The sequence below is a fragment of the Ovis canadensis genome, chromosome 1 (assembly GCF_042477335.2).
Source record: "Ovis canadensis isolate MfBH-ARS-UI-01 breed Bighorn chromosome 1, ARS-UI_OviCan_v2, whole genome shotgun sequence".
Lineage (NCBI taxonomy): Eukaryota > Metazoa > Chordata > Mammalia > Artiodactyla > Bovidae > Ovis > Ovis canadensis.
The window spans coordinates 280129456-280145413 of NC_091245.1; the positions used below are offsets into that span (position 1 = coordinate 280129456).

At 46.2% G+C, this 15958-nt stretch overlaps 1 protein-coding gene across 1 annotated transcript in view; it reads left to right on the forward strand.

The window, feature by feature from the left end:
* Nucleotides 1–15958, forward strand: part of KCNH8 (potassium voltage-gated channel subfamily H member 8) — a 462629-nt gene that overhangs the window by 158342 nt on the left and 288329 nt on the right. The window contains exon 2 of the mRNA XM_069582447.1: nucleotides 3967–4200. Within this exon, the coding sequence (XP_069438548.1) occupies nucleotides 3967–4200 (234 nt within the window). The remainder of the gene's footprint in view (nucleotides 1–3966; nucleotides 4201–15958) is intronic.

The following is a 15958-nucleotide window of genomic DNA, read 5'->3' on the forward strand; positions in this document are numbered from 1 at the left end:
AAACACCGTAATACATGCCCTAAGAACGGGAAACAACAGGCCATGTGCTGCGTGAGGCAATCATGTAGCTGGGAGTGCTGCAGTTCATGGGGTCGCAGAGAGTCAGACACAACTGACCGACTGAACTGACCTGGGAATGATTATTACCAAGTTCAAGTTGTAGTCTTCTTCAGGAAGGATGGAAATACAGCTTGATTGGTGCTCACCAGGGTTTTCACTAGAGGAATGATCCACGGGTGTTAGTGTTGTTTCAATCTTTTTTTAGATGTGTTTTATTATTTCCCAACTTTTAAAAATGGAAAAGACAAAACAACAAAAAGCAGTGAAGCGAAAGCAAAAATGAAGTCTTTTTAGACGAGCGATATAACACAGTGATCACAGTAAAAGCCGGTGGGTCTCAGGTTGGCGGACGTATCTTCTTACTGTGCCTCTACAAAATTTAAATACATGCTGTCTGCAAGACACAACTATAAAGTACAAGTCCCTACAACGATCAAAAGTAGAAAGAAGAGAAAAGGTTTACCTGATAAACACCAACAAAAGCAAGCTGTTGTGGCTGTTTAGATCACGAGAGGGGCTTCCCAGAGGGTTCAGTGCAAAGAATCCGCCTGCCACACAGGAGACGCTGGTTTGATCCAAAAAGCCTGGCGGGCTGCAGTCCATGGGGTCGCGAAGAGTCAGACACGACTTACTGAGTAAACAGCAACTGCAACAGCAACCGTGGGCGCCCGGTGCTCAGGGCAGGAGGGGACGTTGGTTATCTGCCTCCAGCTCCTTTCGCCGTTGCTCCTTTGAGCTGCTCGTCCAGGCATCTGAGCTGACCTCCCAGGACTTCTGATAATTATCCCCACCTACTTTTGTCTTATTCCTAGCTAATCATTTTTAAAGCCCAGGATCTTCGCTTTCTCAACCCTCATAGTGCTTGTCTGTGCACCACTGATGTGGTGCTTATCATAGTGTTAATGTTATTGATACTCATGCATTTCTTAAAATTAAGCCGTAACATCCTGAAGCTAGAGACTATAACTTGAAGTAAAGTCGCTCAGTCGTGTCCAGCTCTTTGAGACCCCGTGGACTGTATAGCCTACTACACTCCTCTGTCCATGGGATTTTCCAGGCAAGAGTACTGGAGTGGGTTGCCATTTCCTTCTCCAGAGGCTCTTCCTGACCCAGGGATCGAACCCAGGTCTCCCGCACTGTAGGCAGATGCTTTGCCATCTGAGCCACAGGGGAAGTCCATAAAGGCTGTAACTTATCCATCTTCTAACCTCCGTCAGCTCACCCTAGGACCTGCCATGTGGTAGAAGCTTGTCACCTGGTGTGTAGTAGAAAGTCAATACTTTCTTAGAGTAGAAAGTCAGCATGTCACTGGTCCACTGAAAAATGACTTCTGAAAAGCACATTAAAAGCTCTTTCAGGACGTTTGAGTACTTTGCCAATGCAATGAATTTGCATTTTCTAAGCAAGTTCTCAGCCAGAGTTCTAGAATGGAAGGAAAAGAGATGCCAATGCTTAGAGTTACCGAGAACTGTGCAGAGTTGCTGAGACCAAGGCCGTCGCCTCAGCAAGAGGGCACCCCCGGGACCCAACTGGGAGCTCCCGTGGGCGCATGGCTGATCTTCAAGGGCAGGGATGGCATCTGTCAGTAAAATAGCTTTTTGCCTCTGCACCTCGAACAAAGTCCAGCACGTAGGACACCATCAACAGATGCTTCTGCAAAGTGCGAGAGACTTAAATAGTAGTCTTGGATAATTTAATTCACTGCTCTGGGCTCAAAGCACGTAGCCCTGAAGGGTTCCCAGTGTGATGTAAGCTCCCGTCCTCTGCACAGAGAGGGAGGTGGAGGGGTCAGCCTGGCCCGGCGGGATGAAGGCGTCAGCCCAGATTTGCACTCTGGGCTGCGGGCTGATTGGAGGACGGCTGAGGAGCATGGGTTCGGTACTGCCGGCTATCGGGGGTCTATGTAAGCATGCAACAGGTGTTTTAACAAGATGGGAAAGCCCGTGGAGCAGATCTTCAGTGCTTGCGCCGCTGGCCACCCAGAAGTAGCTGGAATTCCTCTTTTCTCACGGCATACAACATGTGCTGTCTGCTGCAAACCTCTTTCAAACATCCTAGTATTTGAATAAGCAGTACATAAAACATACGGTATAAAATTCAAAGGAATATGACAAAAATCAGTGTTCTTATCACCTTTGCCCATGGTTACCCTCCCTAAAGACACCTACAATTACCGTTTATCCCGCTCAGTTTTAGATAAACACAAACACTTCCTATTTGGGGATACAGGTAAACATTTATGGGCTTCCCAGGTGGCTCAGTGGTAAAGAATCCAGCTGCCAGTGCAGGAGACACTGGAGACATGGGTTTAATTGCTGGGTCGGAAAGATCCCTTGGAGCAGGAAATGCAGCCTTCTCCATTATTCATGCCTGGGAAAATCCCATGGACAGAGGAGCCTGGTGGACCGCAGTCCATGGGGTTGCAAAGAGTCAGACACGACTAATCACACATGCATGCATAGATATGCATGATTCTATGGGCTTATACATTTTCTGTCAAATAACGCATTATACCAGATCATGATTTTTTCATTTAACAGCATATGCTGTAGTTCTTTCCATTTTTCTTTTTCTTATCTTTGAAATCCCAGCCTCTAATATTGTCTGAGACACCGACAATGTTCGACTATAGTTTCATGAACCAAAGAATGAGTGATTTCATAATAGTCTCTAATTCATTCTGAACCTGAAATTCACCCACCAACACATTTTCTGCATGCCTTATCTTAAACATCATCTCCAATATGCATCTTTTTGTCTGTAAACATCCCTCTGATTTAATCTCAAAAAATGTGTACCTTCCCTGCATATTGCCTTCTAGGCTCTCCTTCCGGAGTCATCTCTAAGTACTGAACGACTGTGTCCTGCATCTTATTGCTTGACTGTTCTTATTGGTTAATATAGCAGCTATAAGCCGTGAACGATACCCTTTAAATTAATTTCTGGTGGAGTATAGTTGCTTTACAGTGCTGTGTTGGTTTCTGCTGTTCAGTGAAACCGGTCAGATATACGTACCCATCCGTCCCCTCTTTTCCGGATTCCCTTCCTGATGAGGCCACCACAGCCCCTGGGGAGGGCTCCCTGCGCTGCACAGTAGGGTCTTGTCAGCCATCTATGTTATCCACAGCAGTGTGTATATGTAGAGAGTGAATGATCCTCTTAACAATGGTTTTTATTGAGTACTCTTTTGTGCCAGACATTATACTAATATTTCTCACAAATCCCTAGAACACACCTGTAAAGTAAGCAACAGTATCACTCTCACAGCCCACCAGTCAGTGTCCCCCACCCGCCCGCCCAGTCCACAGATCAGTGCCCCCCACCCTCCCGCCCAGTCCACAGATCAGTGCCCCCCACCCTCCCGCCCAATCCCCTGATCAGTGCCCAGTTGCTCATAGCTGTAAACCTCTTTCTGCCTCACCCTTTATTGCCTCCCTTATTTCTTAGTGCCCTGCCCACTTCCTTACTTCCTGTATTCACCAACAACGTAAAATACTGACACTCCTCATCCTTGTCCCAGAGTCTGCTTTTAGGGAAATCAAACCTAAGGACACTGAGGTTTAGAATGTGAATAATCTGTTTATCGATTGGCAAACTCAAGCTGTCAACCAGAATGCATGCTCAGAAACACCAGCCCTTCCTGCTCCCTGGATGGTAAATGCCTCAAAGCAGGCTAAGAAATACTCTGTTCTTAACATGGTGGGTTTCAAACGCAAGCAAAAGTTAACAGTAGCGTGTACTTCTGCAGGTCAATGCCGGTTTATGTTCTGGGGTGTCTCCTTTCTACCCCAGGACATCAGGACACGCACTTTAGGCACCGGTCGCTAAATGTCTGCGTCACCCTCCCTTGCTGTGGTGCTCTCATGCATGCCTCCCTGCTGACTGCGCTCTCCTTGGTGTCTGCAGATAGCAACTTCATCCTCGCCAACGCCCAGGTGGCCAAGGGCTTCCCTATCGTCTACTGCTCGGACGGCTTCTGTGAGCTCGCTGGATTTGCCCGAACAGAAGTCATGCAGAAGAGCTGCAGCTGCAAGTTCTTATTCGGAGTCGAGACCAATGAACAGCTGATGCTTCAGATAGAGAAGTCCTTGGAGGAGAAAACAGAATTCAAAGGAGAAATTATATTCTACAAGAAGAATGGTGAGTCGACCTCCTTTGCTGGGGTCTCCTTGGACAGTGGTGAAACGTCACCTTCTTTCAACTGCTATTGGCGTGAATGCTCCATAACTCCCATTAAGGCTTAATGATCTTAGCAGCATAAACTACTTGAAAATTTAGAAAGTTTATAGTTATACAAAATCAACATATTAACTGAGTTAATATGTATTAAAATAGGGTGTATTACTATTATGTTGTGGTCATGCTTAAGATATATATCAGATGTGATGATTGTTAATATAGTAACAGGTGATCTTCTATCGAGAGCTAGTTTGCCATCTTAAAGAACACTTGAAGAATAGAGTCACTAGGGACGGAGATTCAAATGTCTGCTGGCATAAAAATTAGTTTAAAGGACATGAGTGTAGGTATTTTCTTTTCCAGTTTCGTGACCACAAAGCCTTTCTCACCATTCTTATATTCTGGAGACAAGGTAAGAAACACACAGGGTCTCAGGGTGGGAGTAAACCTGCCTGGATTCAAAACTGCCGCTGGGGAAATGCTAAGTATTTTTCGTGAGTGTGGCTTTGTGACTGACTCCTAAATGGAAAAGTATCCAGGGATGGGTATGGCTTTTACTCCCTTCTGCGTGGGACTAGCTATCACCATCCTGTGGTAGGGGAGTGAATCCAGGAGGCGTCATATTGGAGAAAAGCCAAATCAAAACTGAGAGCAAACCATGAACCATGCCTTTCCAGTTTCTGAAATCCTCTTTCTTTAATAGTCTTCCTTTGAGTAACATAGCCCCCTGAGTTTTATTTAGCTGGGCACACGACCTTCAAGCTAAAGAATATGTTCCCCAGCTTTCTCTGCAGTTAGCTTGGCATGTGACAGGGTTCCCGCCAATGATAGGAAAGAAGAATGACCTCCGCGCTATCTGAGCAAACTCCCTGAAAAATGAAATTGTTTGCCCTCTAGTTTCTCTTCTCCTTTCCTATGGTGTTGTTGGCTGAATTATGTCTCTTTAACTTTCATATATCAAAGCCCTAATCCTGTAAAGCAATCATCAATCAATTAAAAAGAAATATAAGTTTTGAAAAAGCCCTAATCCCTAATGGGCTGTAGAGGTAGGGCCCTTAAAGGTATAATTAAGGTTAGGTGAGGTCGTAAGGATGGGGTCTTAGTCCAGCATGACTGGTGTCCTTCTTCGAGGAGGAAGAGACGTCACAAATGTGTGTATGTAGAGGAAAAGTTGTGTGGAAACCCAGCTGTAAGGCAGCTGTCTACAAGCTAAGGAGAGAGGCCTCACCTTGATCTGAGAAGTCCAGCCTCTGTCTGGAACTATGAGAAAATAAAGTTTCGTTGTTAAGTCACCCCGTTCCTTTGTGGTATTTTGTTATGACAACCCCAGTAGGCTCCTACGTAGGGGTCGGGATGCTCAGGCAAGGCTGGAAAGCCAGGTTTGCTTGTCTGTCAAGGATGGCACCGTAGACAAACGCAGAGCAGCAGCAGGTAAGGCGGCTGCGTGTGGCCACAGGCCCACATTTCCCGTCCTGGACAAAGACAGATCGTTCCATCTGGTTTGAATCACTCTCTTAGGTCGTTTTTTACAACATTTAAATTGTACTCTAATTCAAGGTTTCTCAGCCTTGGCACTGTCAACATTTGGGGCCAGTAATTCTTTGTCGTGGGGTTTGTCCTGGGCATTGTGGACAATTAGCCTCAGCTCAGGCCTCTTTATCACTTAGTGTTGGGGTCATTTTTAGGAGGAGATACTGGAACCTGAACATGGAACTTCATCCCCTTTTCAAGGTCATCCTTGGAGGACGTTCCTCGAGGGTGTGAATTTTGGATGCACAGTGGTTGTGAAGCATTGGCGAGCTCTCCTCTGGGAGGAGTGGGACAGCCGATTCTCTGGCACCAGGAGGAAGGTTGAGGCCACTGTGTGCGTCTCAGTGTCAGCATATAAGGCCTGCATTGCGAATATGATAAAGCAGAAGCCTGCTAGCTCCCTCTAACTATACCACAATCCTTGGAGAGAGGGTCTGAGATAAAAGAAAGCAGAGGCCATCCCTGAGAATGCAGACTCGTAGAAAGTGATAAAAACTGCCATCCGGTGAACGCACGGAAAAGGAAAAGCTTCTTCTGAAATATCTGCTGACTGCAGACTTGTCTTTCTTAAGATAGGTGCCTTGTACTGGTGTCTGCAAATCCATTTATGTTTCTTCCTTTTTATGCCTTCTCACAATATCCAAATGGGGCACCTCTGAGAAAGGTTTAGGCTGAGGAGGAGAAGGTGGCAAGGCCAAAAGATGGAGACCTTTGAGGCCAGATGGGTGGGAACATGGAGGTCAGGTGGGAGTGAGCCCCCAGCAGGGTTTCCTGAACCTGCTTTGTTATAAAAATGCCCACTGCTCTTGGACCTCTTTGGATGCAACAGTTTAAAAGACGAAGAAAGAATAAAGGTTTTACAAATTAAGGAATAATTAAGAAGGATAGCTAGTTTCACAGATAAACGTAATACACAAAATTTTCTTTGGCTAACATAGAGCCATATTTTACATGTTTATGTGCAGGAGTTAACGTTGCTCATTACTTGTCCTCCCTCGAAATTTCCTAGGTTCTACTTATGTACCAGAAATAGTGACACCAAGACATCTTCTCATAAAGCTGTCCCCTTTGGTTCTGCTGATATGCAAAAGGCGTCCGCCATGGCTGATCACACGTGTGGGTGTGCTAACCCGGAGAGATCATTTTGTCGATTTGATGCTTATCCTCTCCTTGTTTCTTTAATATCAGAGATACTCATACCTGTGTGGTTCCCTCCTTTTCATACACACAGCATACTTTGCGCCCTGTTCTATTACTTGCAGAAGAGTATCTTTTACAACAGTGGGTGCCTTGCAGAACAACGCATGCTGAGTGGCAGTCACCTGTCCTTCTCTACAGCATCACATCCTGTGGATCCGTCACAGGACCGTGGAGTATTTCAGAGCAGGACATCGTACACATCCGTCCTGGTCAGCTACAGCATCACATCCTATGGATCCACCATAGGACTGCGTAGTATTACATAGCAGGACATCATACGCATCCAGCCTGGTCAGTCACAGCATCACATCCTGTGGATCCGTCACAGGACTGTGGAGTATTTCAGAGCAGGACATCATACGCATCCGTCCTGGTCAGTCACAGCATCACATCATTTGGGTCCATCATCATAGTATTACGTGGCGTGACGGCATACACATCCGTCCTGGTCAGCTACAGCATTACATCCTGTGGATCCGTCACAGGACTGTGGAGTATTTCAGAGCAGGACATCGTACGCATCCGTCCTGGTCAGTCACAGCATCACATCATTTGGGTCCATCATCATAGTATTACGTGGCGTGACGGCATACACATCCGTCCTGGTCAGCTACAGCATCACATCCTGTGGATCCATCACAGAACTGTGGAGTGTTTCAGAGCAGGACATCGTATGCATCGGTCCTGGTCAGTCACAGCATCACATCCTGTGGACCCACCACAGGACTGCGCAGTATTACGTGGTGTGACGGCATACGCATCCGTCCCCCTCTCACAGTTGTCCATCACGTGGATCCATGACAGGGTCACTTGGTCAATTCAGTAAATCCCCTACCGGATATTTGTGTTCACTCTAGAATGTGATCTCTTTTCTTTCCTCTTTCTCTCTCTCTGAAGTACTGCTGTTGTCATTTGGAAAGTTTTGGGTTTTTTTCCAAGTTATTTTTATATAAGATGTTTGTATTATACAGTCCCGCTTTCTAAAGTGTTTTCCTCATTTCCTGTCATAAGAACGGTCATATCAGCATCTCCAGGAGCCGCTTCTCCCTGCCCTTCTCCCGCTGGCTAACTGAAAGGGATGCACCATCAGGTCCACTTGATGCTAAGCGTGCAGGGCACGCAGCACTCACGGCCTGCTTATCTTGCTGTCTGCGAGCCCCCCCGCCCCCGTCTCCTCTCTCCTGCACTTATGTTCACATTGTCAGAGCGCTCAGCGCACCTGCACGCGCTTCGTCACGCGCATCTTTCTTCATCCAGCCTTAGTGCTGCAGTGAAATGTGCCCACTGATCACCGTAGCTTCTGTCCCAGTTTCTCTGAGCATGTCTTGGTTATCAGAAGCTTATTCTCTGAGCCGTCTCAGGAAGAGCTCGTGGAAACTGTTTCCCTGAACTCTTGCACGTTAACAGTATGGCTGCGGTCGTCAGGACTTGTAGACCAGTTTGCTGAAAATTAAGTCGCTTCGCCATCTCAATTGCGTTTGTTCTCACGGACTTGCACAGAGTGTCATTTTACTCTAAAACGGCTGCTTATTAAGTGAGTTGGGGTTTTGTCCTGGATGTTCGAGGAAGCGTTTCATTATTTCATTTCATGTCCTGCCATTTCATTTTGTTTCTTCATTTCATTTTAATCTAATAATTGTGCTAGAATGTATCTTGGCATAGGCTAGGGCCAGCCTATGTGAAGAATCAGCGAGTAGGTATTCCGCATATTCTTGGCATAGGCTAGGGCCAGCCTATGTGAAGAATCAGCGAGTAGGTATTATGCATATTCTTGGCATAGGCTAGGGTCAGCCTACTTCTTCTGTGAAGAATCAGGGAGTAGGTATTATGCATATTATGAATTTTATGGTCCATACAGCCTGTGTTGCAAGTACCCATCTATGTCATCATAGTCTGAAAACAACCCCAGAAAATACGTAAATAAATACGTGTTACTGTCTTCCAATAAAGATTTTATTTACAAAAATATGAAGTGCGCTGGGTTTAGCCTGCATCCAGGTTACTGATACCTGGTATAGAATTTCGGGGTCAGATTCTTCCCTCTTGACGTGTGATGTGCCCTTAGTGTTTAAGTCCCTTTTACTTGGGAAACTTTTCTGGGACTTTAGTCACGACTGATCTGTCTTCTTGCTTTGATTTTCCTCTCTGTGATCTGTGCTGGGTCCTTGGCTGCCCTCTGTACATGTTATTTTCTTTCTCTTTTTAATTTATTTTTCCTCCTCCATTGTTTTCACTTGTCCAGTACATTTTCTTTCCTTTCCTTTTGTGGTATGTCTATTCTCACTGCATTTCCTCTCTTTAAGTCTTCAGTTATTTTCCTTTCATTTATATCCTCTCCTGAGCTCAGTTAGCTCATACAGTTTCTATAATTTTTTTGCCCACTATCTTAGTTAGGGCTTCCATCACAAACCACAAACTGGGTTTCTTAAACAGCAGACATTTTCTTACAATTCTAGAGGCTAGAAGCCACGAATCAAGGTTTTGGATGGGTTGGTTTCTTCTGAAGCCTCCTTCCTTGGCTTAGAGATGGCCGTTTCCCCCTCTCTCTGTCTTCCCGCGGTCTTCCCTCTGTGTGTCTTTGTTCCGATCTCCTCTTCTTATAAGGACACCAGTCAGATTGGAGCCACCGTATGACTTCAGTTCAAGTTAGCTGTGACTTTACAGACCTCATCTCCAAATACAGTCATGTTTTGCGATAATGGGGATCAGGGCTTCAGCATATGGATTTTGAAGGCATAGAATTCATCCTCTAGTAATTTTTTCCTGAGCTTTTCTAAGTCAGTGTATGCTGTTCATGCTGTTGTTTCATGCATAGCATACGCTGATTCAGTGATTTCCCTCAAACCTTTTACTTTTGAAAATCGCTCCTTCAAATTCCCTTTTACTTTTGAAATAGTTACGCTCTGTGTGCCTATGGAATATTTTGGGGTGTCTTGACTTTCTGTAGCAGTGAATGAAATGGCATCCCACTCCAGTCTTCTTGCCTGGAGAATTCCATGGACAGAGGAGCCTGGAGGGCTACGGTCCCTGAGGTCAGAAAGAGTCAGACAGGCCTGAGCGGCTCTCACTCACTCACTCTGATTTTCTGTATCTGTGTTCAAATAAGCTTCTCTTCACCTCTTCTTCCATCCTGTTCTGCTGTCATGCTTGAATAAGATGCGTTCTTCTCATCTTTAAGAATATTGGAAATAGAGGTGTGCGGGGAAAACACTCCTAAATCCACGGCTCCGTTGCCCCTCCCCCAGAGTTCCCGTGTCGACACCGTCCGCATCTGGCTGCAATTTTTGCTACTTTCTGAGCCAGCTCTGCTTTCCTGGTCAGGCCTCGTTCACAGTGTTGGCCTCGTTCACAGTGTTGTTTGAACCGTTTCCTTTCTTCACCTTGCTGTTCCTGCTCTGACCAAGTAAAGCTCAGGTTCCAACAGTTCATCCTCAGTATATTAATAGTTCCATACCTTGGTGAATTCTGTACATCCAACAAAAATTTTCTGCTGAATTTTCTGAAAGCGCTGAATGCTCAGACGACTCCAACACCATGCTATCTTTCTGTAACCCATTTTTACTCATCTTCAGACTGGGGCCTGGGAAGCTCTCTGCTAGTTTTAATTGTCTTCAGATCTGTGTGTGGAACCCTCTACTTCCAGAGGATTTCTGCTTTGGGAAGTAAATACCTGCTGACAGATTATGAGGTCCCGCGCTCTAGAGCTACTACTCGCCTTCTTTTTTCCCTTCTTTTTCCCTTTCTCATAAAGCTGCTCTTCCTGCAAGGGTCAAGCTTCTTGGCTGGTGTTGCCCATCATCCAGTATTCTCAGGTTTATGGGGACACACTGTCATACATATATTTTGAGGATTTCTCAATTTACTATCTTAGTCACTTTAATTTTGTGAAAGGATTGGGGATATTTCAAAACCAATGTTTCCACTACCACTGCTGTATTTTAAAAAGTTTCTTTAGATAATGTATAATTGCTCCGGGTATGTGAGCTCACTTTTTAAAAATCGTTTCCTTCTCCTTTCTATCTCTCTAAATTTCTGTTTCCATGGTTGGAATGTGAGGAGCTTATCTGAACTCTAGGCATACTGTAGAAAGGGACCCCCTAACTCCGTGTAAATTCCCTGTTTCACGCCTGGCCCATCTGTCTGATGCTCGCCTTTTAGTGTTTACAGCTGCAAATTATGGCTGGTGGTGAGCCCGACATGACTCCACCCTCCCTTTGCTCTTGAAACCACGGTAGATCGCTCTCCGTTTTTGCCTCCCGTTTCATCATGCCGCGAATCAAGGCCTTCATTATTGCTCTCTACACTCAATATTGCTAGGCCTGGGAGGCTTACAGATACTTCAGGTGAGCCCTCCCGTCCTCCACACGTGGGAGCGAGCGGTGCCTCCGAGTACACATCCTTGAAACTGTCTTGTTTCCTCAACAGTAGGCATCAGGCACTCTCGTGTTGGGAGGCAGATAGCCCGGCAACCAGCTTCTCTCAGGAGTCCCAAAGAGAAAGCAAATGGTCTCTCTGCCTTCAGTGTTTACAAAAACTATCAAAACACTATTGGACATAAGATTGCCTACAAGGATGTGTTATACAACAAGGGGAATATAGCCAATATTTTGTAATAACTGTAAATGGAAAGTAACCTTCAAAATGCATTTAAAAAATAAAATAGTAAGAAAACTACACAGACACCGCTTCTCCCAGGCTCAAACTGTGGAAACTCACAGAGAGGAGATCATCTCTGCCTCTTCTGCTGCTGAGTTGCTTCAGTCGTGTCCGACTCTGTGCACCCCCATAGACAGCAGCCCACCAGGCTCCCTGTCCCTGGTATTCTCCAGGCAAGAACACTGGAGTGGGCTGCCATTTCCTTCTCCAATGCATGAAAGTGGAAAGTGAAAGGGAAGTCGCTCAGTCATGTCCGACTCTGTGCGACCCCATGGACTGCCGCCCACCAGGCTCCCCGTCTCTGGGATTCTCCAGGCAAGGACACTGGAGTGGGCTGCCATTTCCTTCTCCAATGCATGAAAGTGGAAAGTGAAAGGGAAGTCGCTCAGTCATGTCCGACTCTGTGCGACCCCATGGACTGCCGCCCACCAGGCTCCCCGTCTCTGGGATTCTCCAGGCAAGGACACTGGAGTGGGCTGCCATTTCCTTCTCCAATGCATGAAAGTGGAAAGTGAAAGGGAAGTCGCTCAGTCATGTCCGACTCTGTGCGACCCCATGGACTGCCGCCCACCAGGCTCCCCGTCTCTGGGATTCTCCAGGCAAGGACACTGGAGTGGGCTGCCATTTCCTTCTCCAAAGGAAGGAAGTTCTGCCTCTTGTACTTGCTCACAATCCCTTCAGCTGAGGACGGACCAGCTGGGATGTCATGTTCTCTTCACCTTCTTCCAGACTCTACCTTCTTGGCTGAATGTTAATGGTGGGAAATCACGTCATCTCTGTGTCATGGAGGATCATCATGTTTGAATCCACAAACCCCAGCCTTAAGATGTGTATCTTAGCATATCTTCTCTGCAGAACGCTTGCCTTTCAGGCCCATTTTTATGTTAAGTAGACTCAACAGGAAGAGAAATGCTGCAAGAGAACAAAGATTTGAGACGAAAATCAAAATGATGCAGTTAGTTTTGTAAAAATTTCATCCTGATATATTAGTTTTCTAGGGCTGTCATAACAAAGCACCACAAAATGAGTGGCTTAAACAACAGAAGTTGTCCAGAATTCTGAGTCCAGGGGTCAGTTGGGGTGCTTTCTCCTGAGGACAAAGAGGAAGAACCTGTCCCACGCCTTCCCTCAGCTCCTGCTGGTTTTCTGGCGTGCTCGGTGTTCTTCACCCTGCAGAAGCATCGCCCTGGTCTCTGCTCTCATCTCCCCACCCTGCTCTCCCGGCGTGGGTGGCTGTGCCGATTTCCCCATTTAACAAGACATCAGTCTTACTGGATCAGTGCCCGTCCTAATGACTTCATCTTGTCGCCATAATAACGCTGTGTCCAAATAAGGCTGCATTTTGAGATACCGTGGGTGAGGATTCTAACTTATTCTTTTGGGAGGGCAAAAGTCAGCCTATAACACGTGGTTATATTTACATTAAGCAGATTAGAATTTAAGCCACTTGCCTAAGATTGTGAGTCAAGAAACTAGAACGTATAAAAATCCTCTAACTCAAACTTGGGGCTATTTTTGACATTTAATGGGCAGGAGTTACGGAAGCTAGGCGTATTGTAATGTGTCGGGCGGCCTTGCAGTTGAAGAATTGCCCGTGTGTGGCCTGGCTTTCTCCTTCTCTCCCTTCTTTCTCGCTTCCTGGCTGGCTTCCTTCCCTCTTTCCTTCTTTGCTGCCCGCCTCCTTTCTTCCCTCCCTCCCTCGCTTTCTTCTCTGCCTCCCTCCCTTCCTTCATTTTCTCTCTTTCCTTTCTTTCTGAGTTTTATTGAGGCATAACTGGTAGGCAAACCATTTCAGGTGTCTTCGTGTGTCTATCTTGATGAGTTTGGACATTTGCATATACTTATGACATCATCACCACAATCAAGGAACTAAACATATCCATCACCTCTAAACATTTCCTGTGTTCTTTTCTGACTTTTTTGTTATTTGTTTTGGTTTTTTGTGGCAAGAACACCTAACATGAGGTCTATCCTCTTAACATTATGCTAAATGAAGTAAGTCTATTAAGGTCCCCTTATATGATGTGTCTCAAGTAGTCAGACTTAAAGAAGCAGAGACTAGAATGGCCATCGGCAGGGGCTGAGAAGAGAGGTGATTGGAGAGTTGTTGCTCAATGGACATAAAGTTTCAGTTACGCAAGAAGAGCAAATTGTAAGGGTCTGCTGTACAGCATGCTGCCTGCAGGGTATAATACAGGGCTGTGCCCTGCGGGACCCTCTAGTGCCCCGCCTGGCTTCCAGGAAGCCAAACGACCTGAACTAGGACCTGAACACACAGTGTGTCTGTGGAAGGCTTTAATTTTCTATTGAATCTCTAAGAATAAAACCATCGTGTAACGAGAGAAGATTGAGTTTCATCTTGTTCTGAATTCACCGTTTCAGAAGACTGTCACTGACTCACAATGCTTGTCGCAGACGCAGCACACCGGGTGCGTTTTGTGCTTGGAGCCGCTGCTCCCAGTGATCCCACGTATTGGCCCGACTTCTTGACGAGATCTTCTGCTGTAGCCAGTCACACCCGTGCATTTTATGTTGAGGTGCCTACTATTTTATCAGAGACAGCTTCACTTTTATTTCTGTTATATTACTCTTAATAATACAGACTGTTGCTTTTCTGAAAATAATGCATATTGTCGGTAGGCAGGGTTTTTTTTAAATTTTAATTTTTCAGTTCTAAATAGAAAAGAGGGGAATGTAAGTGCTTGATACGGAAGGGAGTCTTGAGCCTGACAGAGCTGTGGAAAGCTCTCTTCACTCACAGACTCACGGCACCATCAAGGTTTGTCCTTCATTTCCATATACCTACTGGAGTATTGCTTGCTTAGCATTTTTCTTTAAGTTGACTCTGTTATTTTTACTCAAGTTGCAAGCAAAAGAAAATGAAATCACTGTTCTCTATGGAAAACAGTGATCTCTAGCTCAAACAGAAGGTAATCAGAAATAAATATACTTTATTTATATTTAAGTTCAATATACCATTATTAAACATTTAACATTAATAAAAATGATACACAAAATCTAAGTGATAATTAATTCATTATATTTCGCCACACAGCACACATGCTGTCTTAATTTTTCTAGTGAGACTTTGAAGTAAACATGAATTACATCACATTTACAGATGGAGAGACTGTGAGGCGGGGAAATGACGTGGACGCAGAACCGTACGCTGCATGCTCACCTTGCCGCTGCCCCAGCAGTTCCCTGTTGTTCACTGTCTTCACTCACTGGTGCACTTCGAATCTCTCTAGTTGATTTTCACAAACCGTAGTAAAATGTCTGGAAAGATTAATGCCGAGAAGAGAAGAGTCCCAGACAGCAGCATAGGAAGACGCTGCCCTCACCTCTTTCTGTGGACACACCAGATCGCTGGCCACATGGGGATCATTTCCCTCTGCAAAAGATCTGAGAGCTGCATGAAACGTTAAAAGGGCCACACTGAGCTGGGTAGGAATCTCAGCAAGTCCCTACCCTGACATAGTGACTCAGTGGGGAGGGACCTCGGGAATCCAGCGCTTCTCCCAGAGGAATGAAGGGTTAGGGCCCCACATCAGATGCCCTGGGCCCTGGGACGCCACCAGAGAGAGGAGACGCCCTGAGCCCTAGGGATGCCACCAGAGAGATGAGCCCAAAATGCCCGGCTAAGAAAGCCGACAGAGGAAATGTCCAAGGGACCAAAAGTGCTGCAGCAAACTGAGGTTCCCTTTCTAAAGAGTTCACATCCAGTCTCACACACCCCAAGACCCAGTGAAAAAACAGCAGTTTGCACAGCATCTAAGCTATGTGATGGGGACTCAACTGCTAACGTGAAAGCCTCTGCTGAAGGGCTGGGGGCAGGTGAGACTCTTCCTGGAGATGGAGGCTGACCGACGCCATCATCTCACTCTCCATCTGCCCCAGGAGCCCGTCTCTTTCCACTTCACGAAGTACAGTCCTGCTGCCTTGCTGAAGTCAGAGAGCTTGGGCAGCTGCAACACCAGTCTGCTCCCAGATGGGGTTAGCGAGCATGAACCATCAGTGCGCTCTCTCCCTCCCATCCTGAAGCCAGCAAGCCATTCTCCTGCTGCGTCGCTAAAACCCACGGGCGTGTGCAGTCCCGACATCCCTGCTGCCTTTCTGAGGCTGGTAAGTGTGCCCTACCCCCGTGCCCTCCAGCTGCCCTGCTAAAGCCACTGTGTCCACACGGGGACACCCCCTAGTCCCCTGGCCCTGGCGGCTGGGGGGTGGAGTTACTGACTTCCACGGGACTGTAACAACTGGGAAGGCCGTTTGCGGCAGCCACCACCCCAGGGAACTGCACACACATAACCCATCTTTCTGTGAAGAGAACACT